The 27,275-nt window shown below is 33.2% G+C and overlaps 1 protein-coding gene and 1 long non-coding RNA gene across 4 annotated transcripts; one reads left to right on the plus strand and one right to left on the minus strand.

Annotated features, from left to right (window-relative positions):
- Positions 1 to 598: 598 nt before the first annotated feature.
- LOC119643000 (protein yellow) lies at positions 599 to 27,084 on the minus strand. Its single transcript, XM_038042350.1, has 3 exons — positions 26,646 to 27,084; positions 3,476 to 3,824; positions 599 to 3,422 (listed from the first exon to the last, which is right to left on the minus strand). The coding sequence occupies exons 1-3, from the start codon at positions 26,858 to 26,860 to the stop codon at positions 2,745 to 2,747; spliced, it is 1,242 nt and encodes a 413-aa protein (XP_037898278.1). The 5' UTR covers positions 26,861 to 27,084; the 3' UTR covers positions 599 to 2,744.
- LOC119643001 lies at positions 20,589 to 24,400 on the plus strand. Of its 3 annotated transcripts, none has more exons than XR_005248188.1 (5): positions 20,589 to 21,032; positions 21,101 to 21,193; positions 21,254 to 23,781; positions 23,840 to 24,062; positions 24,131 to 24,399. It is a non-coding gene; the product is annotated as an uncharacterized LOC119643001 (long non-coding RNA). The 3 variants fall into 3 exon arrangements; XR_005248189.1 differs by having other exon boundaries at positions 23,869 to 24,062; XR_005248187.1 differs by having other exon boundaries at positions 21,254 to 24,062; positions 24,131 to 24,400.
- Positions 27,085 to 27,275: the final 191 nt, after the last annotated feature.

The raw sequence follows: 27,275 nt of genomic DNA on the forward strand, positions 1-27,275 counted from the left end.
AATTTTCTTTAATCTGCCTGAGTGGCCGAGTAGGCAAGAGTCTCGACTAGCAACTCATCGTCGTGGGTTCAAATCTCAAGTGCGGTAGAGTTTTTAATAAAAGCCGAAAGTCTTAGATGCTAGTGCTTTAAGACTTTAGTCTTAGAATTTATTCTCTGGCTAAATTTATAATAATAATAATAATAATAAAATCTTCTTTATAGCAATGTCCCCTTATTATTAGGAGCCTCTGATATAGGCTTTCCTCGAACAAATAACACTGTAAAATATACGAGCTACTGGAATTTTTTGATTATTTCTTATTTGATTGAGCAGTTGTAATTACTGCTTTCTTATTACTATTATCCTTGCCTGGAGCTATTACTATATTATTAACAGATCAAAATATAAATACATATATTTTTGATTTTACTTGAGAAGGAGATCTTATTTTGATTTTTCTATCAACCTCATGTATATATCTTAATTCTTCCTGGATTTGGAATAATTTCTCGGACTATTAGTCAAGAATCTGAAAAAAAGGAAACCTTTTGGGCATTAGGAATAATCTATGCTATATTAGCAATTGGGTTATTAACGTTGAGCAGGAATTAAACTATTATTATTTACTGCATTTCCATCTCTTCCTTTATTGTATTTATTATATGAAATTAGTGAGCCTTCTATTATTCTTGTACATTAAAAACTATTGGGCATCGATGATATTGAAATTATGAACATTCGGACATTTTAGATATTGAATCAGATTCCTTATATTAGCGAAGATTTGTTCATGCGCTGGAATCTTCCATTTTCTAGAAATGATATTGAAATTTCTAGAAATTTTCAAATGAATTAAACAATTGGGATTCTGGAAAATTTTTATTTTTATCGTTCACTAAGAGCTTACATGGATGAATGCTGATCAGAGCGGAAGCCCGCCGTGAAGCATAAACTGAGCTCAACATCGTTTATTTGTGGGTTTTTGCTCGTTACTCAGAAATTATACAGATTCTAAGGTTCAAATTCCACATTGTCTTTACGAAACACTCTACTCTTTACATGCAAAAATCGAACAAATCGGCCATGCCCACGGAAAGTTACAATTGTTTAAATTTTATTCCAGTTATGAAAATATGTTATCTGCCTAAAAATGGGTTCATTCAAAAATGAATGCATTAGAGAGAGCTTGGTTAACACAACGTTCGGGGCAATATACTTGAAGCACACCTATAAATTGCACACAGGTAAAGATTTGCATGCGACACGATGATTTTCTTGCGCAAATGTTGTTAGCGAAATACCTTGTTTTACATATATATATTGCCTTGATGTATACCGAGTGCAGTTCGTGGAATGGAAACTCGGCTAACAAAATTGTGTTATTGTTCCGTCGAGCTCAGCAAATCTTTAAAATCAAGGCAAATCAATAAATTAGCCTATGTTATGTTAAGCACCCAACACCCAATAAGAGAAGATGAAGAGAAATTTGTATCTGATCAAAGCTAATGCTAGTGAAAACTTTGGTCAATAAGTTATAAAATTTGGCTATGCATGTAAAGGAATTATGGAAGTATTCAGTGACCGCAGTGCGTCACGTCGCGTTCTCTGCAAAGTATAAGAAGAACGCATCGGTAAATCATTATCAGCAAAGCAACATGAACAGAACGGCTTGTTTCTCGCGCAAAAGTGAGGCTCTTAAAATCTAAAATTGTGTTGGGTTCCAATCTTTAAATTTTGGGTGCCAACTGGAAATGGTGAAAGACAAAAAAATTGCGTTGTCGGTGCTTGAATACAAATCGACGTAAATGTTTCTCCAATAAACAGAGCGGAATCGATGGCTGTACAGCAAAGCATCACCCTTTGTCACACAAATACAATACAACGCTGAGACAAAATTCAATAAATGTCGCTTTGTCTGGATAAACTCGAAATATACATTTAATAGTTACCAAAAGAGGTAAGGTACGCTGCAAGCAGTTTTTCAGAAGTCAGAATCAAAAATTGAGTACAAGCCTGGAGTGAAACGCTTATTTTTGCTCACAGCGGATATGTTTGCTAGTGTATCCAATGATCTATCATCGAATTATCTATTCAAAATACTGAATAACTCCCAGTTCTCTAAGGCTATCATCTGGACAAAAGATGATAAAAAACTAAATGTACTTTGAATTGATAATAATAGCACAAGAAGACCCTATGTGCTTAAAAGGAGGAAACAGGGTTCCCTATGGGTACGGCAAGTTTGTCTAACTTTTTAATGTTCTTGATATCATCTTTCCCAGTTTCGTTTTACTTTTTCGATTATTTGTGTCAAAAAAACGCGAGAGAAAAAAGTAATTTTACTTGGTAGTAATACAATGGCCGAGTATGTAAAAGTTGCGAATTGTCAAATGGTAATAAGATAAATGAATAACCATTTCGTCTCTATTCTAAATAATCTGCTGGTCCAAGATTAGCTGTAGAAGATTTCGTTTTAAAAGTAAGTCTTTTAGTTTCATTTAGGACAAAAATCACTTGAAATACAAGTAGGTGCGGTCACAGAAGTTGAAAAGTTAAGAATTAGTTTTTATAAGGAACATTAAAGACAAGCAAGAAAATGTGCGGCAATGATTCGTATGTGAATATAAGAAATAATTATTATGCGCTTTTCGCAAGTTTTTATTGTTTATTGAAGTTCTTTTAAAAGGTAATCAAAAAAAAAGCTAAAATGCATGCTTATATGTGTACAAAGGGGGATTAGACAAACCCAAAAAATTCATGGCTTACACTTCACATTTCGTACCCTTTATTAGGTCACGGATCTTGCCCGTAAATACACGGAAATTTATGTTTTCTGGATCTAGAGTTTCGTAAATGTATGTAGGCATTTTATCTGACAACACCCAAAGATTACCTTCTGCGTCAATTTTCATATCATTGGGAAAAATCAAAGTCTGCGAATTGGAATCAACTAAACCTTGAGTGTCGGGATTGTAAGGGCGCTTAACATTCCAGCAAGCAATGGCGTCTTTATTGACTTGGGTGTAGAAAATGACTCCTGTTTCTTTATCATAAACCTCGGCAGTTGATTGACCATTCATTCCCCTATCGCCTACCAATTTAAATTCAAAAAAGGCGTCCTTGCTGATAACGTATGACTCATTGCGTAGAACGTAATCTGACACTTTGAACTCTTTCGTGCTGGCCAAAGGATGGAAGTAAATATCCTTGCTATGGTCGGGATTGATTGGTCCAATTGTCATTCCGAAAATGCCGTCAGTCCATTGGAAGTTAACACCACCTACGTTGAAGTCACCTTGTAAAGGATCGAAGTGGAAGTAATGGTGAGCGATGCGATACGAGCGATTGTCGTGGAAAGAATAAACTACAAGGGTATAAGCACCTAAATCAGGCAAATAAGCGTAAGCATTATCACATTCGGAGCGTTCAGAGTCGACAACCTAAAAGAACAAAAACAATGATATAAACTAGAAAGGGCAAATACACAACATACTATGTTAGCTAGAAAACTCTCATCTTTCACTTGGTTCTTGGGTAATTCATAACGTCTAATCAGCTTATCCGTTTTCAAATCAAATATGATAATAGAATTAGGTGCTATCTGTTTAGTATCACCCAGAAGATCAGTCACACCTGTATCAAGGACCCAGAGACGATCGCAGGCATCGGCTTGTACTCGAAATGGAGAAATGACTGTTGAATTATCCCTAAGAAGGCTTTCCTTATAACCAGTAGGGGGTATGTTATTAGACTCCCAGCTGGGATAAGGCTTTAGTTTAGGTGATTGTCCTTCAGAATCTAAGTCCACATAATTTAATGAGGCAGCCACACCGGATTTCCATCTGTAGAGAAAAAAGAAATATTAAAGTTGAAAATTTAGTATTTTATGACGTTATTGTAATATTTTAAATCATTTGACAAACTTTGAACATTAAGCTCGAAATTGTGCCGCGGTTAGATACTTAAGGAGTAAACTGGCAATGGTTTTGATGTTCAGGTGAGATAATTTCACTCTCTAATTTTGATCTATTGCTTTACCTCCACAAATTTTCTACGGATCCAAGTGTGTGTTTATCATACAAAAACAACTTCCAATAAATAAAGTGAAAAATATATTTAGCCTAATGCAGTACAAGTAGCCTATAATCCAAGAAATTATGTTTCTGCGTGGAGATAATTCGCCTTCAGGCCAATATGGCAAATGTTGATGGTAACCCCTAGCAGTGCTCGTAGCGAGATTTTCGATGGACTTAGCTATGCCATTTCACCTTCGATCAGGCTTTGTTGAAATTATTGGATATTGAATAGGTCAAAAAATGTTATTAAAAAGTTTGTTGGAATCATAAATTACCATTACCATGAGTAGTAGCAGCGTTTTAAATCACAGCAAAGAGCAAATTCGTCGAATTGTTCTCTTTCTTACGGATATTTAATTGAAAGGGAATTATTGAATATGGTGTAATCTCGTTGCAATTACTTACTTCACTCGGTTATTTATCGCACCCGAAAACCACGCTGACGATTTTGTAAACGCTGAAATTAATGACAGCAAACGCAATGATACAATTTTTCGGTTTCCGCGTGGTTTGTACTTTTCAGCATAAACTTATAAACTTTCGTTATTATTCATAGTGTTATTCATTAGATAATTAATTTAATTATTTTGTAATTAAATCGACATTAGGACAGCCTTGGGCGTAAAAGCCATTTTATACTCCATCGTAGAGCACATGCTATCTATTAGGGAGGGTTATAATTCGAAATAAAACGGTCTATCGGTTGGTTTGTACATACTTAATTAATTAATAAGCAGCCAAGTTTAATTATACAGACATTAATACACTATTGTTTCAAATTTTGCCTTTATCAATTATTCAAAAAATCTTATTCTCAAGACATTTTTTTTAGAAATCGTTGAGCAATAAACAAAAAGCAATTTTTCTTCAATACACTTTTGAAGTTATTGACAACAATTACAACAATATTTTCGCAAATAGTGTTACGTAATGATATAACGTCGTTACTTGTGAGTAACAATTTTTGAAACGTTTCTCTGGAAAATCAAATTTAATTAAGTTTGCCTTGTAGAAATAAGATAAGGATTACTGCATAAAAGATATGTAAAGTAATATTGTTGTAGAGTACCTTGCTTTGTATTGTTTGTGTGCTTATAATAATTTCGTTTATTTTACTTTTCGCAGCTAAGGCTTATCGTGGGCATGAAATAACTTTAAACGATTTCGTATGGATTTAGGATTTGCCTTAATGCAGATATAATTTCTGTGCATTCTAATGTTATTGAATGCGTGAATATAATTCAGCGTTTTTCTAGGAGAGAGATAATAGCCTCGGGTTTTGAATAAAATTGTGACTTTTTCATTTGCAAGTACTATTTTTACGCTATGGCAACTAAATGGTCCAAGATTTGTTTTCAATTTCAAACTAGGAGATTAATGCAGACTTTCTTTGTTTTTGTTATCAACAAAAGCAGTAACGCTGTTCATTAACAGCCATTAGGCTGCTTGCTTTTTCACTTTCATTATTTATAAGGGGGAAGATTCTGTTAACAGTTTCTTGAAATATCGTGGAATCCTTTCAATCGTTTGCAAAGCAGAAGCATATACAGTTCTTGCTTTCAAGGGGAAATATAAAGATGTAAACTTGGCAGCAATATAAATATAATTGCTTATTCTTTAAAGGCACCATAGATTATACAAATATATGTTCCATTATTGAGAAGTGCAAACAAACATATACGCTTATTCTCACATGGTTGGCATTTTTACAAATTATTGAGAACACATATACGCTTATTCTCTAAAGGCACCAGGGAATATGAGATTCTTTAAGTCATCTTTTTATCGGTTTACGGTTTGGAGGAAAGGTCAAGGGCAAAACTTGTCGAACCAAGGCTTTGAGTTGCCGTTGAGGTTTTAAATTGGTCATCTATACGGGCTCTATCAATTAAAGAGCCCTCCTTAAGAATTGTTTTTCTGGCTTTGTGCATTGTACACCAATTTTCAGGATCAATTCAAAATGGTCACTACCTCCCACAGAATTGCCAGTTTTAATAGAAAAATTGCAGGATCCTAACCTGGATTTCAGATTTAATGTAAGTTTTTCATGAAGCGCATATCAATATCTAATAAATTTTTTTTATGCTTTTTTCAGATTAAAGTGATTTTGACGGAACATGCGAAACATTTCTTAGATTTGGTTAGCATGCCGCAAAGTGCAGAATATTGGATGATGAGATGGAATGGAAAACCTGAAATAAACGCGGTGCTCCAGTAGTGCATATTGAGTTAGCAAAATGGGCCGATTTATTATCAATGGTTTGTAAACTATTGCATTCAATTCCTTTCATGTAATATCTTTCTTTTAATATCTTCTTTAATACCATTTCAGGGATTATGCGATAATGTGTGTAGTACGCGCTTGGGATTTGAAAAACCGCTTTTATTTTGCTCTGCTATGAATACACGCATGTATGATCATCCAATTACTTCGGACCAAATTAATAAACTTATGTCACGAAATATCAAGTATAACAAAGACTCGAATTTGTGGTAATACTGGCCGAACGAAAACACATGGTGGATCATGGATTTCCTGAATTTTAGAATTTAATAGCTTTATTATACATTTAATATACTTTATTAATATATATAAAAATATATGTATATATATAAAAGAAATTGTTATTCTTTTTAATGGTTTCCGATTCTTTTTCCTTGACGGTCGCTTGGGGGAAATAAAATAAAACTAGCGATAAGAATCTACCTGAACGAATTATTTTATACAATTTTTTGTTTCAATAACTATCGGAAATTTTTACTGAAATATTCCATTTTAAATAAATGAAGAATTTATACTGAATACCCATAGAAAAGCATTAGAATTTTTATTTTGAATGTGCCCCCTTTTGTTAGAAAATCTAAAATTTATATAGAAGAATATATAATATATAATTGAATAGCATTTCATTGGTACTATTTGTAAACATGTGAAAAATAAACAAACCTCTTTTACAACATTATTACATTGGGGTTGCTGGAGCATCCCATAATCAACATGGATAAAAGTAATACTTCTTTACAGACTGCACTTACACTCTTCAAAACTTCCCCCATTCATGGTCTCGTTTTTTTAAATATTTTACATGAATACCAACTTGGATCGTCAGGCGGATAATAAAAATGACAATCAATTTAATCTTCTAGATTTTGTGAAGCATAAAAAATTTGCAAAGATATTTTGAAAACTCTCGACATTGCAATGAGACGAACATTTCGGTTTCTCTCTGTCGTTTTCGCCAAGGCATACATTTTGCAGTGATTTCCCTAAAGACTAACTATGTATGATGCATATATCGCTTGTAGTGGAGCGTTCGCTAGTTTTAGCATAAGAGGCCGTATTTGTTTATTGAGCGGCTGAGTCTACATATTTTCTTCGTACACACGAATGATCAAATGTCTTATTGATATTTGAATAATGGCTTACCAAAACTTAAATAAGAAGAACCGCAAACGAAGAAATCTTATCGCAAGCGTGAATTTTAATGAAAAATCTGAATAGTTCGTAGATTATTGAAGCGTGTACGATTTATCGTTACTCTCACTCCAAATTTTATTTGAAACAGTTAGGAAAAGTTAATTTTAAATAAAAATTTCGAAACAGAAAAAAAAAGTAAAATACTACTGTGCACAAGTTGTATTCTATTTATCAGAAAAAGTTTATATTTAAAAAAACCTTTTCTCTGCATTCCAAATAGAAATTTACCTTTTTGTTAAAATAAAACGATTTTCCGCGAGCCTAGTTTGATAGAAACTATTGATATGTTGTCTATTTTTGTTGATTTCCGGATATAGCTTACAAACATTTGTACAAAATTTAACCTTTCTCTCTCAATTGTTTAAATTGCAAGAAGTTTGGGCTTGTTTTTGGGAACAAATACGCACATCTACCGATTAATTTCTAAATTGCACCTATTTTCGAATTTAGTCTGGGAACCTGAACGAATCACGTCACAAACCTAATACTAACACATGATTATTTGCGCAACCTACGCGTAAACATCTAGATGATAGAAGAGCAAAACAAATAATAGTTCAGAATAGTTCAGAAACCGCACAAAGAATGTATATATATGTTGGTTAGTGCCAAATTCTGAATCGGCTTAAATATGTCGGTGTGTTGGTCTCTATAATGATTGCTGTAAACATTCCCTTGGCCGCAAAAATTAAGCTATCGGATTCACGTTGGGCAGGAACATTGGAAGTGCGTTTGTATGAAAAAACACCAATAGTAACTCTTCTCATCGTTTATTTAGTATTGAAGAATTCTAAATTTTGTGTACGCTAAATGCTGCGATGAATTACAATCAAAACTTTCATATCTAGAAATATGGGGAAATTTTATATTACTAAAGCAATTATGTTACAAGAATAGTTTTTATTTATCTACTTTACTTATTATTTATATATCACTTACTTTGCACGGCGCGTTATTTCATAAGACTGGAGTTCTAGAATGCATTTTGGAATGTTGTAGAATATTCCATATTTTATTTTCTAATATTCTACTAAAATTCCTTCCTATTTTTTCACAGAATCTTTTCATTGGAATTTACGAAGACAATTGGCGACCGTAAAATTTAGAATTCTTCAAATAGACGATAAAATGAAAACAAATCACTTTTTCTATCTACCTACTATTGGGATTTTTTGTACGTATGTACACATTTATATATATATAACGTAGTGGATAAAAGACAAAATTGTATATGCGTCTGCTTTGCGAATTTGTCTAAGAGGAGGCGTCATTTCAATAAACTATTAAGAGCATCTTTGCCCTGTGAGGACCAAAGTCATAAATTTGTTTTGGTCATAAACTTAGTTCATAAGCATTTTGTTTCTTTATTTTACATATGATAAAATACTTAAGGGTTAAAGGACAAGGACAAGATTTTCGAGATGGGGATGTTTGATTTTGTCATTTGGCACCGCCAATATAATGTTGATCGGAAGTAACATTAAACGTGAGCTGTTTTTCGAATTTTGAACGTAGTTTACTGTTCTGCTCTCTGCCGAGCTCGGTCTTTTGGTTGCTATCTGTGTTTGAAGCAAAACGTGCGGTAAACAACAGTCCATTGTGCACGATAAAGTACACAACAATAACCTGCCGTTAATGGTGTTAAATGAAATAATGGTAACACGCGTCCTGATGAATTAAATTTATATAGAAACGCTGTATCAAACGACATTCGCCGTCAAGATGTAACTGGGAACCGCAAGGAAAATATGTCTAGTCGTACATTTATTTGTTAAAGCCCCAGTGGATTGTAACATTTGCAACGCTGCAATGGGCTAATAACTTTAATGACGATTATTGGCGATCGAAGGAAGAAAGGAAGAAAGGAGAAAACTGATAAAGACTTTCAAGTGCTGTGTCACAAATTATTTAAAAAAAATGGTCTAAAAAAAAAACGCAATTGAAGCTTACAAACAAAATATTTAAAAGTAAAATACACAGTAAAGTTTTTCTTAAAAAATTTTGTAGACGATCAAAGGGTGATAAAAAAGTAGTAATTAGCTTCAGTTCTCACAACTTTCAGTAGCCGTACTCAGTTCGCAACATATTATGGTCCTCCCTATTTCATTATTTTTCTGTTGATATTCTTAAGTACATTAAGAGAAATCCTTTTAATAAACAGTGACCTCCTATGGTTAATCTCCGTAGTGATCAGATAGATAATAGATAGATAATACAAATCTCCCAATGATTGCCTGAAACACATGCGACTTCACCCCGCCAAGAACGCAAAATTCCTATCGAAGTTTCTGGTCTTTACAGCGCAGACAGACAGCAAGAAATGTTTGCAACTCGTAACTTGGAATGTGTTATTTACCCGGGGCCCTTAAAACGCATTGACTTTTTGTTTGCTGGAACGGTGTTTCTATTCTGATTGTGATACCAAGGTGTAGATTCTCCTGTATGTAATCTCAAAGGAACAGTTGTCCGCTTCGCAATTAATTTATATTCTGCCTAAGAGATGAGAAAAGTAATAATTACTAGTTTTCGACAGCATATTGGAAAAAGTAAGGCCTATTATTGCTTTATAATACTCCTTCACTTTTATTAAAAAAATTACCGGGTTGACGCGCACAGATAAATATGCACTACATCAGCACAGTACAGGAGGAAAAGTGCAAAGGATTTCTTTTCTATAGCTCTCCCCACTACTAGACGAACATATGTACCAGACTGTCGTAAAACGGCAGCGACTTGTTCTGAAACCATTTCTTGTAAGTTTTCGTCACCTATTTGAAGGATATGATGACCTCGGAGTAAATCTACGATTGTCTTAATACTCTCATCTGTTAAAGCTTGCAATTTTGCATCGTCGCTTTCATTAACACTCCGTTTAACAGCCTCGATTTGTTGTAAAGAATACATAAGACAAGATAAGACAAAATAAAGGTGGGAGATGTAAACGATTCAGACGCATGCGAGACAAAACCATCTTTTATTATATCGATCGATTTAGAAATCTGAAATGGGTTTGTCTGTCCGTCATTTCGTTTTGTATTCTTGCATCATTTTGCATATAACGCCTTATTTTGAGAAGTCGTTGTATGACCATTAGGCGAAATTGTGTAGAGTAATTAACTGTTAGATATATGTGCAAATACTTGATACATCAGTTCTTCATTGCTTTGGAGCATATACTAATTAATGAATATGTGCTCCACTCACTAAGTCATTTCAAAATTTCAGTTAATTTCAAAACAGTACACCCATCGACACTAACGTATTTAGAACGTATGCTTCTTGTAGTTACAGTTGCAATTGTATCTGCTATTGATTCTTATATATATCTAATATATCACACGATAATAATGCGTCAAACAGATTATGGTTCGTGGACAAATGAAGAGACACAAACCGTAACAAATCCCAAATTGACGTCTTGATGATTAATGCATTGTGTTTGATGGAGCTGCAGAAGAATCGTGAGTCAAGAGCTGCTCCAATCTGTCTACGCAATGAATTCCATTCACTCATTCAAGGCGATTAAAGTGAACAAATGAGGTTCAGAGTATAGATGCGATCAAAGGAAAAGGCCTTCTATCTTCACAATATATTTAATAGCTCGGAAATAGTGAAGTTTGACTGAGAAAGTTTTAAAAAATCTAAGTTATTATAAGTGTTTCTCTTAGAGATGTACGGTTGGCCTCAAAATAGTCCTGTGCAAAACACCTAATTCATTTTTTCACCCAAAATCGCCAAAGTTGCGTAGTGATGGCATAAAAATAGCTAAAGATTGTCGATCAAAGTGATACGTATTTGTTACTTAAAGTTGATCTAAAGATAGTGAGAGAGGGAGAAAGAGGGAGTAATGGCAAAAAATCCCAAAAAACTTTTTGCTTTCGTTTTTCACAATCAACTTAAGCTTCTGAAACCATTTAATCAAGCCTCTCTGATTGTCACTCCTTCTATTATAGATTGCTAGCATCTCGCAGCCTCCTCCCGAACCGAATATAGCGTTCGTACTCTCTCGGTAGTCTTGGTTTTTAGACAAATCTTATGAGGGCCCAAAAAAATTTTGGAGCGATAGTCTGTTAATAGACTATTAATACAAATGAAGTAAAAATGTTAATCGTATCTGAGGTTGTGGCATTTTTAAGAGCCAAGAATTTCTTAATTTTCAATCCGATTAAAATTTTGGCTAAACTCTTCTAATTAATTTAAATCTTTTTTTCTTTTTTTTGATTATTTATTTAGTTTCTTTTTTGCATAAAAGTCAAGGCATAAAAATGTGATATAAAATTATATATGGAGCTGATAAAATTAATTAAATTAATTTTTTTAGGTCAAATTAGTTTTTGCATATATCAACGCTGAATTTCCGCTGTACTTATCTAATTCTTCATTCTTATGTAACAACTCTTGTATACATTTCTCTTTAAAGGATATATCTTTTTGCAGATCCTCAATATTCCGATGTAGCTTTGCTATATTCTTTTGATATTTTGTTTTTTTTTCTTTGTGGACTTCCAGCTCCTCCAATAAATTGTCTACTTCCTTCGTTAAAGTGTCATATTTTTTTTGTCATACCCCGGCATGACCTCGCCATAATTGTGTTTCTTTGCGTTCGGCGGTTAAGCACTTTTCATACTTTATTTGAGTTTCAACCATATTACGATCATTTTCTACCTCTACCTGGCGACAGTAAGCAATGAATTCAACTTTCTTGTCTTCCATTTCTTTCATCAAATCTCTTACCAGCCCTTCTCTTTCATCCAACTATGTCTTGTAATCCAGCTCTGGACCCTCGACAGACCTTGCTACAGTGGGTCCCTGTGAATGGGTTCCTACTCAAGATAATTCAAAGCAATTTGAATTTCAACAACAAACCGTTTTAAAATCTCAAAATACTTCTCAACATTCGGCTTTAAATGTTCCAAAGATAATTCGTAACATTTCAAAGACAACAATATGCACTTCTTCCTAATAATTTAATTAATAATGTGGCTTCGATCCTAAATCTTCCTTTCGAAGCCCCTTTTCTCTACCATTTTTTTTAATTACAATTATTTTTTTAATTCCTCTACTATTTTCATTGTTATTTTATTACTAGGACTTTAATAATAAATTCATAAGAATGAAATATATTAAATCGATCTAAATAATAAGGTTGTAGTTAAATTAACATCTAATTTGCACTTAGAAAATATTGATTATTCATTTACCGTGAGAAAATATCCAATTAAAGAAGTATAAAGTTCAAGTAAAAGATTAGAAAAATTATTTTCATTTTATATTAAATAAATGTATATAAAAATAAAATATATATAAAAGAATTATCGAATGAATGCTTTTGCTTCGAATTTTACATGGATTATGATGATTATGCTAACAAGGAAATGGTATTGGAAGTTAAAGAAGAGTTGGAAGCAATTTTAGAATACACTCGACTAGCTGGCGTGGCTATATATGAGTCCAAAACCTGGTTCTGTAAAATTTTAAATGCTAAATGATTTACATATAGTTACACGATTTATATATAGTTGCAATATTTACTCAAAATTTAAAAAAAAAAAGAGGATTCCCTTCTCAGAAAAAATTTAGTTACTGGCGGATTCTACTATGAGAGAGATCTGCACTCAAATGCATTTCTATGGATTTATTGGAATGTAGCTCAAGCCTGCAATTGTTTCAGTTTGCCATTGGGAATTTGGGCTGGTACCCAGCTAGTGACAGTTTTGGTAATCGAGGTTTTTTATGGAATAACAAGGAAGCCAATACAACGGCAGTGACCCGCTATGGATGTATCCTCTCAACAACGCTGGTCAATTTCTGACATTGTGTACGTTTGTCAGTCCATACCCTGATACAAAAATGATTCTTCATAAAAATGTTGCTCAAACGAATTGAATTCTTGTATCTATACAGTATATCAGCAATTAAACAAATCGAATGAAATTTAGAAGGTAAAAGTAAATAAAGTTGTTTGCGAAATTCCGGAACAATTTTCTGGTCGTATGCTATACTTTTCTGGTCGTAAGCTATACTTTTCTGTTGTGGTATTACAATTGATGCAACAACAATTGTAATACAATTCAGGCTAAATATTTTGCCGATTATTTTCATCAAAAAAAAGACGGGACTGTTTAGAGAATATAAAGAAATTATTTTTTGCTAACTAAAAATTAGTTATTTTAATCCACTGAACCCAAATTTATTTCTTTAGAATTTAATAACAAGAACTTTCTCAAACAATTGCAAAATTTTTCCTTTTTATTTTGCTAATGAAAACCATGGAAGTTAATGAGTGACCTCAGTATTTTGCAAATATTAATGTTGCCAGATTTAGTAATCCTTTAAAAACGACTTCGGTGCGTCAAAACAAAATAATCATTAAATCATCAAATTAGTTAACAATAAATAAAATTAATGTTAAATCCTTAACACAATGTTTTGGTTTTTGCTAATTCCACTATTTGGTTTTTGTTTTATGTGTACCACCTGTTGCAACGTATTTGAACTTCGAATTTTGTTACTTTAGAGAGTAAGTAAATGAGCGAGCTTCGAATTTTGTTACGTTAGAGAGTAAGTAAATGAGCGACCACTTGTTAAAATGTAAATATGGGAAATTTTTATTAAAAATTTTCGCAGTATAAAGGAGTAAAAAATGTACCATTTTACACAAATGGAGTAAAACGTTTTCTACGGCCGCTTACGTGATACGGGATAGCCTGTTAGCTAATCGGTTGGAAGAATTTCTACTATGCGCTTTTAGATGGAGAATTGAATTTGAAAAAAATATTCGTAGCATTTGTAATTTGCAAAAAGTGCAGTTTTTTGAGGATAACGAGTAATTTTCAATCCGTCTGAGAACAGTGAGTTTAGATTTTGACGTCATTCCATTTTGTACAAATTGTAACTCGAATTTTTTTTTTTTTTTAACTTTGGTAATAGTAAGGTAATGAAGAGGGATTATTTATGAATACTCTACCGTACTTGAAATTTGAACATACGAGTTGAGATTCTTTGCCAACCCAAGTACTCAGGCGGAAATATAAGTTATGTGAAATTTTGTAAAAGAAATCCTCAAAATCATCCAAATTTATGTGATCACTTGTTTAAAATATAACATAAATGAAAATGTATTTATTTTTTCTCTATTAGAATATATATTAAGTTTACAAACATGCAACAGTTCAACCTCTCATAGATGAATATAAAACTGAAAATTTATTCAAGTAAGCTGGGATTGATTTACGGTCTTCGCTTGTGAGTTTATTCAAGGCGACTATTGTCGAATAGAGAAAAATGTTTCAATCGAGACATAACTAGCGGAATATTTGCCATTTCATTATTGATGAATAATGCAAATAAATCCCAAGAAGAACAAGAAACAGAACAAGCAGAAAAGAAATAATTTTTAGTTTATCTAAGTAAAAACTAAAGCAACATTTGAACGTTTAACTTACCTATGCATAAAATTCAAATAACCTAATTTTATACAGGTAAGCACGATGAAATCGGTCATTTTCCGCTACAATACAGAATTGTTGGTTATTACGGACTTAATATAGACATATATATATATATACAGTAATATAAATATCTGAAGCTATATAACCTATAAAAAGCAATTATGCAAATGATTCAGGTTATCTGTTGGAACTGTGTTGCCTTACACCTCCTTTTGAATTGTAAACAATTTCATATGTTTTTTCCATACTTCTGTTTTCATTGAATGCTGTTTTTCATACAATTAAATAAAAGATTTCAAATTTATTCAAATCACCTGTACGAATATATGTAAAAACTATAATATATATTTCCTTTGATGGTTTCTTCTTAAAATATAACAAAAAAAGTATAAAGTTATTTTGTATATAAGTTGGGTGTTTATATTGTCGACGAAAGTCGTGTATTATGAAGGAGGTGATTTTGTTCTGCTCTCGCACTTCCTCTCCTCAATCGGTAGCCATAGACAACTCAATAATGACATACTTTGTGACTTATCATCAATCCTAATTCTAATTTTAATTTATTTTAATGTTACATTTTTAAATAAAGAAAAAAGTTGAAAAACCTTCCAATGTTCGACGGTACGATAGTTATAAAAGTGAATATCCATGGTAGCAAACGAAGGCGACGTAAATAAAGTTTATAGAAATACTTGAACAATTATTAAATATTGTAAACCAGTCTTCATGCTGTCGTTGGGGTGTGCACAACCAACTTCAGCGTGTTACTCAATTGAAATAAAGAAATAAAGAAAAGAGTCAAACATAACCTAGAAAGCAAAAAATTAAAAAAATCTTAGTAAAAAAGCATCAATATTTCATCATCACGTGAAATTTTGAATATCATCAATAGATTTCTATAAATTTAAGTTAACAGCACGTTACTCAATTTAACGTAAACAATTTCATCACCAATGAGTTCAACATAACCTAGAAAGCACAAAAATCAAAAAATTTAGTAAAAAAGCATCATTATTTCATCATCACGTGAAATTATGAATATCAGCAATGGATTTCTATATAGTTACTGGATTATGGATCTAAATTTAGGTTAAAAGGTCCAATCCATATCAAACACAAAAAAAAAAAAATATTGTAAACAAATGTGGACGCTTATCCTCAGATGTTTGGAATTATTGAGAATCATTTTCAGTTGGCGGCAAATTTTTATACGCTTATTCTCAAATGTAGGCAATTTTTATACAAATACTTGAACAATTAATAAAAATTGTAAACAAATGTGGATGCTTATTCTCAGATGTTTGGAATTATTGAGAATCATTTTCAGTTGGCGGCAAATTTTTATACGCTTATTCTCAGATGTAGGCAATTTTTATACAAATACTTGAACAATTATTAAAAATTGTAAACAAAAGTGGACGCTTATTCTCAGATGTTTGGAATTATTGAGAATCATTTTCAGTTGGCGGCAAATGAAAATTGTTTGCAAGGACTACCGATCGATTTGCCACAAGCGCACGAAATTAGTGTAGACATCAAGACGGAACCGCCGCAGACTATTGTGGGCGCCGGGGCAGAACCGCACTTGTCTAAAAGTCTTTCAAGCTTCGATGGTCTAACAGAAGCAACAAAGCAAGAACTGTTGACTGAAAATGTAAATAAGGAAATTAATCAAAGCGACGAATGCTCTCGAAACGATGGCATTTTACGACTGGGTAACGAGGAAGATGCAAAAAGGTACTGATTAAAGTAAATTAAAATAAGAAAGAAGAGGAATATATCCATACATGTGAATTTGTAGTGGCTTACAGGAAGATGCGATGGAAGACCGTTCCCATGAAGTTTGTGAAGAAGGTGGAAGACATTCAATACCTACCTCTACTTTACTTAACAACTGCCATGTGTAAGTTGGTAACATGTTTTCGTACACGTTCTGTTCTTTCTTCGCTTCGACACAATTTTAAAATAAAAGAACAAATGATTTCGAAGGCGCGAACTTCTCAAAAACAAAGAAAAGAAGGTGTTAACACAAGTAAACTACAAAGTATTCTTACGAGATATTTGAGCAGGCTTGGAGTAAAGTGCTTTACCAATTGTTGGCATTAAAGCACGCACAATAGGAACAGACGAATTTGACTAAAATGATTAGTTAGTCACATCTGCGAAGAGATTTTTCTTCATGATAAAAATTCTTTATTACCGAAACTGTTCCCCTACATTTTGGAGGTTTGTAAATATCCATTTAAATATCGTGACCCTACTTTACAGCAATCACCCTCTTTGGCTTTTGTACGTTTTATGTGCGTTCCATCACGCGTCTGTGAGTCTTACATAAAATTGTCCTAGCCAAACCAAATTTTTCATACCAATTCAAAAGTATTGTTACTTACTGACCAAATTTTATCGAAGTATCACGTGGTGAGCTGTGATTGCTTGCTTCCAATGACCATAACGTTGGGCGGATCCCAACCTTTCTCAAAATTTGTCTATTGCCATTAGGGGAGGATATATATGTCCAATTTCAATTGAATTGGAAAATTAACTAAAATAAATTACGTTTGCGGATAATTAATAGAATTACATACACTTGAATTGATTATCATCACGTTACTAAAGCAGGACTTTCCCTTAATTTTCGCCGTTTTTTCACTTGAAGAGGCATTATTGAGAAAGAATGGTATAATATATATTAATCAAAATATTTTCCATCATTTTCTACGCCATTTTACCATAGTTCTGGCACTCTGTATTGTTGCGGTAATAAGAAGGCACCATTTCTGGTGAGTACGCTGCTTACGGCAGAACTTCCCATTTGAGGTGAAACAGTGTATCGTTGACAACAATTGCAACAAGAGGCCAAAATGGCATTTCCAGTTTATCAGTTTGTGGGGCAGCCATTTTAGCCGCTATCATTGATATTTCTTTGCGGCATTGTCCAATTTATTCACTTGATCTTGGTTAACATCTGCAGCAGCAGTTCTAAACACTTTTAGAAGCTCGTAACACACTACACCGTGCTCATCACAACAAATACGCAGCAAAACGATCGGTGTCGATGTGGATGGTGCTCCTGGACAAATCCATGACGTTTTCGGTTATTATTGTCGTAATAGATCCACTTTTCGTTGGCAGTCACAATACGCTACAGGACACTTTTCTTGTTTCCTGGCGAACAATGAAACCGCGATGTTGAAAGCGTTCGAAATGGCATTTTCATTCAATTTGTATAGTAGACAATTTTCCTCCTTTGGACCTTTCCCATTGTACGCACGTCTAGAAACACTTGATTGATCAACTGCTAAAGTGTCCGAATATTCTGTAAGAGTCTGAGATGTGTTTTCGTCCAATAAGCCTTGTAATTCATTGCCGTCAAACTTCTTTGGTCCTCTAAGCGGTTCTTTGCACTTGACATCATTACCGCCACTTGGAACGCGATAAAGCAGCGTCGCCATAAGCTTCTAAACTTTTTTGGTCGGCTTCGGTAGCAGATTTCTTCAAATTTAACAACAAAGCTAATAAAGATCGAAAGTGCAATTTTGCAGTGCAATGATTAGCGTCAGCATGGGCTGAATACATCAATATTCAATGGAAAACTACTATTTTATGTACAGAAAAGTTAAAATAACTCAATTTAATCGTTGCATACCCCGGTATTCAGTTATTTATTTATTTCAAGTTGGTTACAAAAACAAATTAAAACTAAAAATATAATAATAACAAAATAACCCAAAACCCTAACCTTAAGCTAACTTTATTATTGATAATAATAACAATAATATAGGAAAACCGTCTGGTGCGGATTTTATCATTCCTGTCTCTAGATGTCGCTGGCCAAAAATAACTGGAAATGGTAATAAAACAAGCAAGAGGCAACGTATCCTCTAAGTCGCATCATTTTCGCATTAGCTTCTAATCATTTTATCATTTTAAACGTTCGGCAAAAATTTCCTTGTAAACGATATTTACCTAACATTTTTGCTAACGATTTCTGCCCTTTTCTCTAAAAATACCGCAGTAATGGATTTGATAAATTTTGTATTCTTTTTCTCTTTTAGATTTTCTTATGAAATTCTTTAATATAAAAAATACATATTCACGTCGTAAATATACTTGCATATATATTAAATATTAACAAGAAGTATAAAAGCTTAATTAAACGGTAAAATAAATACTCTAAGTTCACAAAAAATAAATTTAACGCATTACATACAAGCAAAATACTTATAATAACAACAGAAATATATGTCTATAATGTGAAAGACGTAGAAATTGCTGTATTCAAATAAATATAGTCAGCCAATTTGTAGTTCTTTTACATGGAATTGCAAAATAAAATGAGAAACCATGTTGGCTTTAAAATGAATCTTCAATATACATAAATGCCAAAATGTGGTTTTCAGGTCCGCTCATTTAATACACTCAGATGACTCTGAATCGAGGTGGTTTTCAGGTCTGCTCATTTAATTAATGTCATATGACCGCGAATCGAGCTGGTTTTCAGGCCCGCTCATTTAATTACTCTCATATGACTGCGAATCGAGGTGGTCTTCAGGCCCGCTCTTGTTCGGATTGCAATGTGCTTTGCATTTTTCCTAAGTTAAGTTGTTAAGTTCTTAAACAAAGCACGTGGAAATATGCAAACCTAGAGATATACTTGGAAAAGAATTCCTGAAATATGTGTCTAATCCAGAAGAAAAATTGATTACAAAGATTTTCGATTATTTCTAAGGGCATGTCAATTCATTATTTCATTTTGCAGAAATATGACTATCAACAATTTTCAAGACAAGCGGTGCTCGAGGGTTTTTATTTACATGAACATCTCTTCTAATAAGAACTATTTTTCAGAAATCCATTCCAAATAACCAATTTTCACTAAATTCTTTCAACTGTGTAAAATCTGTATGAAAGATGAGGCGCGACAAAATATGAAGAACACATAGACAATAAAGGAAAAATTATCCAATTGAAGTACAGCAATTTTGATTAGGACACTTTTTATAGAATAATGAAATAGATGTTTTAAGCGCTTCATTTTCAACGTCAGAAAATCAAGCTGGAAAATCAACAAAAGTTTAAACATAACTACATAATATTGGTCTTTCTATGTATGACCTATTTTCTTTTCTTTTATTTTCTTTTTAACAGTTTGTTATTTTCACGAGTAATGAGGTATTAAGAAATGCTAATATGCACGTTGCGTAATAGTATACTTAAAATGCAGTCAAGTATTTAAAACAACAAACATGTGAAAACAGTTGAGACAGAGTATATATTTTTATTGACATGAATTTGTTGTAATAAAAAAAACAAGAAGATGGGTAAAATATACCAAAACTCTCCCATGCTTCAGTTTGATGTTATTTTTCCATAATTTTTCTTGTTTCAAATTGTATAAAGTTGCGAGAGATATGTTGAAATAATATTAAGAGCGAAAAATATTAGTGTGCGTGTAATATGTTTAAATTAAAACTTCGGATCGGATGAATTCAAATTAGGCTGAAATGGGCTACTTTTATTATTATTATTATTAATTTCGCCAGAGAAATAAATTCTAAGACTAAACTCTTTAAAGCACTAGCATCTAAGGCTATCGGCTTTTATTAAAAACTCTACTGCACTTGAGATTCGAACCCACGACCATTGACTTGCTAGTCGAGATTCCTCGCCTGCGGCTACTCAGGCAGATTGGGCTACTTTTAGATTACGAAGGAATGTAGAATGTAATCACACCTCTAAAAGCTAACTTTCGTTTATGACTAAATCGATAATTGATAAACGTTTTTGTTGTGGTCACGTAAAGCTTTCATGTCGTTTTCGTTGCTATCACCCATGTGGAAATGAAAAAGTAGTAAAGAGAAGCAAATTTTTGTTTATATTTGTTTGTGGTTTCCAAAATCCAAAATCGTTAAAATAAACAACAAATCAAATATTGATGAAGTAGCGACTCTCTTTCAACTAAACGGTGGCGTGAACAATTAAAGAGATTCGCAAGTTGGCTGAGAAGGAAATGGTCACTTAGCTTACCATCAGCGAAGTAGCGCGGTAAGCAAACTTTTAATGTGCAATTTTCTGCTTGTAATGAATAGGTTTTATGTGTTACGAACGGCCAGTGTAATGTATGTATCGGTAAAATTTGTGGCAGTGATGCTAAGCGGGATATATTGGATGCTGCTAACGAAGAAATATATCCAATTGCCTACAGGGTAAGAAATAATGCTTGATAATTAACATTCATTCAATTTCTTTTTGTTTTGATTCTTAAGAGAGAGCTCCTAAAGAAGATAGTTTTTGGTACGCCAAAGTCAGCCAGCATTGGATAAATAATTGCCCAAAATTTGCGTTTATGTCTGCCAAATGGCCATAGCATTTCCACACTGGTGCAGTTAAATGTCGCAGATTTTCATCTAGGACAAATAAGTCCGATTACTCAAATAATAAAAGCTTTAAGCCAATTGCACAACAACAAAGATACAAATCTATGGAGCGTTATAGTAAGATGGAATGTTGAATCTATCACAGTTGAGAAGTAATCCTAACTTTGCTGATGTGGTGGTAAATCTGGGCAATAGTGGTGTTCTGGAGCGTATCTGTAACTTGATTTATTCCAACGATGTGAAATTTCGCAATGTCAACGGCATATTGATGAAAACTAATGGTATGAAGACCATTAAAACAATTTACAGGAGTAGAATTCGCTATACTGAATTTAAGAGATAATAAGGTAAAATAGTCTTAAGGAAATAGAAACAGAGATAAAAGTGTGCTGCTAAACTTTAGCATACTAATTTCATGCTCGCGATTTTTTTTTAATATATCGTTCAAGAGTATATGAGCCTTATGGCCGAATTGGGTGAAGGTCTACCTCCATCAGCTCAATCGAAACAAAATGCTGATCCTATGTTTCAAGTACATATCAATAGAGGTTACAACATTTTTGGTAAGAAACCGTCTGCTATGCCAGCTATACAAGCACGAGTACCGAGTCCCGCCCACGACAGTACCGGATTTGGCGGGTGCTCCACCAACACCATGCCACCCAGTTGGGGTGCCTCTAACGGAGCTCCTGCTGTGCGGATGCCGCCATTAATACCACCACTACCCGGCACGGCACCATTGTCAATATGGCCAGCGGCTACTAACATAATACCAAGTTTCCCGACTTGGGAACCAGCACCAGGTGCTTATCCGCCCCCTCCTCCGCCACCTTGCGTACCTCTACCAACAAAAATTAGAGGGCTCGCTCAATCCTCTCCTCTACCTTCTCCAGCTAATTAAAAACTTTCGATACTATTTCGTAATTAAAACATTTGGTTGAAATAACCAACAAACTATAAGGCTCCCATATGTACTTGTAGCTGTCAAATTCTCCCGTCTCAACATTTCTTTTCGCATATTACTTTGTTATATTATAATTTGGTAAACATAAATCGAAGTAATGTATTGTATATACAAACTTGTATCTTAGCTCATACAATTTTTACAATTCTTCCTCGTGCTCATACAATTTTTACAATTCTTCCTCTTGCTCATACAATTTTTACGATTCTTCCTCTTGCTGTCCATCTCAACTAAATCGAAGAAAGCAGTCACCTATTGCTGCAAAAATATCGTATATAAATTAAGGAATTTATTGAAACAGTTTCAACAAAACAAACTCGCATAATATATTTAAAACATTCGGTCTAAACGAAAAATTTCTTAAGGTTTCAGATCATTGCTTTAAATATCAAACTAAATTTAAAAGTTTTACCTCTTTGTCTTCGTCAGGTGTAACATTGGGATTTGTCAATATTATTTTAACAGAGTCGCTGGCGAAAATCGCAGCCCATTATGCAGTCGAGTGTACGTTTCGCACAGACTACGATTTGCTTTCAAGGCATGTTACAATTACAGGGCAGTGTGAAGGTTACCATATGACGTGTTATCATGTTACGTAGGAAAATACAATAAACGTTGCTTACCAATATATTCCGTACAAATCAAATACAATTTCTTTCGTGTTAAATTTGTTTAAAGGAATAGTTGAAATGTTTACAAACCTGTTAGTTCAAGGTCATGTAAATATAAAAGCGGTTTTTAACGAATATAAAATCGAAGATAATTACATACGCAATCGTGATGATAGTTTTTTGTAAACAGTAAAGCACATGTGTTAGTTGCATTAGTTACACACAGGGTCTCACAAAATTCACGCAAGATAGTGTTGAGTAGTAACTAAAGTAAGTAAGATAATGTTGAGTAGTAACTAAACAGACAGGGTCAATTGATAATTTTGCCCTCTCTGGTCTTGCAACACCAAGTGTTGTTGGGAATCCAGGGGCATGACTTCTGCATTGTGGTCAAGAGTTGAACGTTTAGAGAAGCTCCCTACATCGAATTCTAACGAACGATTTGCATCCCATGTTTACGAAGTTCAATTCATTCAAGAATTGATGCCTACTGACCATGCACAGCCATTGGAAATCGATGAATGGACTGTATCGCATCGCCCAATAACTATTCGGTCTGACGCACAAAACTGGATCCATAATTTTTGGATGGCACCAATCTTCAAACGATGCTTTTCAAGATTGCATTAAATTCTGAAAATTAATTTATAATTTACAGTTGTTCCCATGCCGCTGATTGTTTGGACTTTTTTAGCAGCTTTCGGCTGTCTCTGTCCAATCGGCAGATTGAACTTTGGAACTTAGTGATGAACCCGTGTTTCACACATTGTCATATAACGCATTGAAATAACGTGTTTATAGCGCTTACAGCGCTATGTATCATCGACATGATGTTGTCAAAGGTAAAAAAATACCACTTTACACAGAGTTTTCTAATGGACAAAAGTTTATGCCAAATAGTAAATACACTGCCTTCTGATATGTTTAAGATGTTAGCTTTTGGCTTTCGAAAATAATTTTCCGCTACTTTTTTATGTCTTCCGGAATAATTGCCGAATTTTGGGCGTATAAAGCGGTCACCATCAACGGTATCCATGGGACTGTGTTTAAAATTGTCAAGCCATTTAGAAGTTCATTTTTCGACGTGGGTCGCCATAACATTTTCCACATCCACGCTTATAAGGTACTTTCTTTCATCAAAATGCAATGTTTAATTAAAAAACAAAATTCTGAGTATCGTTTTGAAAATAGCAAAAGCAGCTTTACTAAAATAACTTTAAACTAAAACTCGCAAACTAATGGTCTCAACATCTTCAAATGTGACTGAGTATCCTTTGAAGCTGATGCTATTCAGAAATGATGTGTAAGGGAATTTAGTCTGTGATGTTCTAGCACAGTACGAGGATGCTGATGAATACGTATATGCTAGCATGGGTTTTCATGATCATTTGTAAGACATGTTCCTCCGTACATAAACCCTTACGGTATACTTTATGAATCGTTAAAATATTCACGAATTTTAATTAAACGCTACCTTTGTTTTCTTTCAGATTCACTTCTTGATTGAATTTTTGAGCACTTTGTATATAAATTCCGTGAATGATTGCTATTGCAATTGTGTTTATCTTATTTCAGCAATTAATAAAAACTTTTAAAGAAATCAAACTTGATTATTTAATGCACTTGAGTTAATTATACTTTAATTAATTTTAAAGAAGTGAAATAAAAATTCCCACGCTTTGGTAGTTAAAGCGTGAATTGCAATAAGAGTAAAATGCATTGCAACAGAAAATTGTTTCATTAATTATAATTTATTTATACATAGTTTCATTATATACTTATGCAATATGCACGGTAAATGAAAAGGTTATCAGATATTATTAATAAGGTATTTGAAATGAATATATGAAATAGGCAAATTGCAGCATGTCCACGTGAATGCCACATCTGTAAATGCTGGGAATTATAATAATAGTTACCGTAGCGGGCATTTTTGTAACGCATAAAAATATTTTGTAGGATGTTTCTAGACGGCTTGAATACCAGAATCAATTCATTCAATTTGCTTGTTTGTTGAGCGCTTGTCTGCTGAGATCACGATTAACAACGCTTGCTTTTACTTTTTTTTGTTATAGCTCTTGTCAAATTGAATTCAAAATTCAGTGAACTGGGGTCAATCACCCTTTAAGCTAGAGCTTTTCGCTTAGACACTTAAATTAAGTATCAAATTTGATCTTAAATAATTGATCTAAATTAATATGCCTTTTAGTTCTTACGATAGCTTAAGAAATGCTTTAAGATATCTCCTTGAACATTTACGTAAAGAAGCAGGTACCTCATTGCATTTAAACGACCTTTTAGACACGTCTTAATTGGAGTTACCACTGAATAAGGTCATAGATTCAAATCCTATTTTGGTAGCTCGTTCTAAGAAAAGAGCAATTAAATTAGGAGTACGCTAAAGCACTTGTAAGCATTATCCCTATCAGAGTAAGTTTAAAATAAAAAAATTTACTTTGCAAAAAGATTCATAATATTTATTTGCAGTCAAAGCATTAAATAGTCGAATAATAGTTGTGCTACAGTTTGTCTTCTCGGTAGCTGCAGATTTTTTTGTAATTCTGTTATTCTTGTATCCCTTTATTTTGTTGTTTCATCAAGCATGTCGAAGTTAACCAATCTTAACGAACTTCAAAATTTAGCAAAATTAAGCCAAATTATGTATTGTTAAGCTTTGTTAAGCATTGTTAAGCATAAATAAAATGCTGTCAAGTTACATAAAAAATACGATTTAATATATATGCGATTTGTGATGTACGAAAGCCAAATATTTATACTGCAATTAACAATTAAATGTAAGCTGTAGCAGAAGTGAGTATTAAAAAAATTAGCCAGAAACGAATATAACTTCTTCTTAGGTTAGGACTTTTTTTTTGGTAACACACGAGCCGATTTAATTCAGTGTTTGATAAAGAATTGATATCGATGTTCTTATTCAAAAACAAATTAAAAATTAACAGAATTATATTCGGCTACGAGTGAAGGTTTTCTACTGAATACCTGTATGTTCGACACTATAATATTACCTGGCCATTACCGACTTTTAACGTTACCCACGTACAATACCAACCTGCGCGCAGAAATTTCGAAGGTGTTTGAAAAATTCAAAATACTATATGAACTTTGCTCATGTGTGTTACAAACTTTTCGACAAAATGGATAAACTCTTAAACCTTCGCTGATGGGTATAAGTATATTTACAGGTCTCGCGGCTCTAATTGCTTTTTGAGCCTGGAAAAATGGCAATACAATTTAATATTTTGTAAGTAAAAGCATTTGTTCTTTGCAAGGAGCATAAATATGATTTCAACAGACACGAGGACACAAGCAGAAAAGTAAAACGGCACGATTATACACAATGATCAAACAAGCCGATGCATATTCCCCGCTTTACGAAGATTTGACAAAGCTTAACACATTATCTCTATGCTATGGTTGCCACAATAAGAAAAACGTTCAGGAAAATGTAAAAGTCCTGAGAACTTGATTACAAGAAAACACTAACGACCATCTGATCCTTGTTTATGTTAATGGTGATATTGCCCTATGAAACTTTTGTTTCTTACTATTATAACATTTAATTTTTTCCCAAAAAACGCTAAAGATTATAACGCACAACACGCACGATTTTAAATATTAAGCAATTAATGGAAATCAAAAGTTTAATGAGCAATGAATCTTGAAGACGTTTGAAATCTGTAGTTACCTTGGTATTGTAATGAACAATTTGTTTTGCCAACGTTCAACTCCTAACGGCAAATTATTCTCCACAACATATTGTCCTGATTTGATGGCTTTTTGTTCTGCCTCCGGGTTAGGCCAATCAAATTCCATTTGCTTCCATGAAAATTTTTCTTTTAATTTTGCTTCCGCTATTAACACGACAAGAACTAAGGTGAAACATTGTGGTAATATATACATGGTTTATACGATTTAAAACCGACCGAAAATATATTAAAAAAAAACTGATGTGATTTAAAAAAAATTTTCTTATTTCTCAGTTTTTATTTAATGCAAAAGCACAAGAAAACGATTTTATAAAATTTCACTTCTTTTAATAAGTTTTCAAGTCATTCATGCGGCTTAAATGACTCTCGGGTTTGACAGCAGACAAGAGTTGTTCACTGACAGCTCTTGCTTTTAAAACTGTTCAAATTTATTAATGATTTCAAGCTTTTTAAACTAAGCTTTAATGGATTGGAAACTCGCTCTTGAGAGTTTGTGTTTATATATATAATATAAATTAAACGTTTACATATTCTGTAAACGTACTCTTCCGTTAAGCAGGGAACGCAGCACTAAAACATATCATGTACCTGTAAGTGTATGGTCTTGG

This window comes from Glossina fuscipes, unplaced genomic scaffold (genome assembly GCF_014805625.2).
Source record: "Glossina fuscipes isolate IAEA_lab_2018 unplaced genomic scaffold, Yale_Gfus_2 303, whole genome shotgun sequence".
Lineage (NCBI taxonomy): Eukaryota > Metazoa > Arthropoda > Insecta > Diptera > Glossinidae > Glossina > Glossina fuscipes.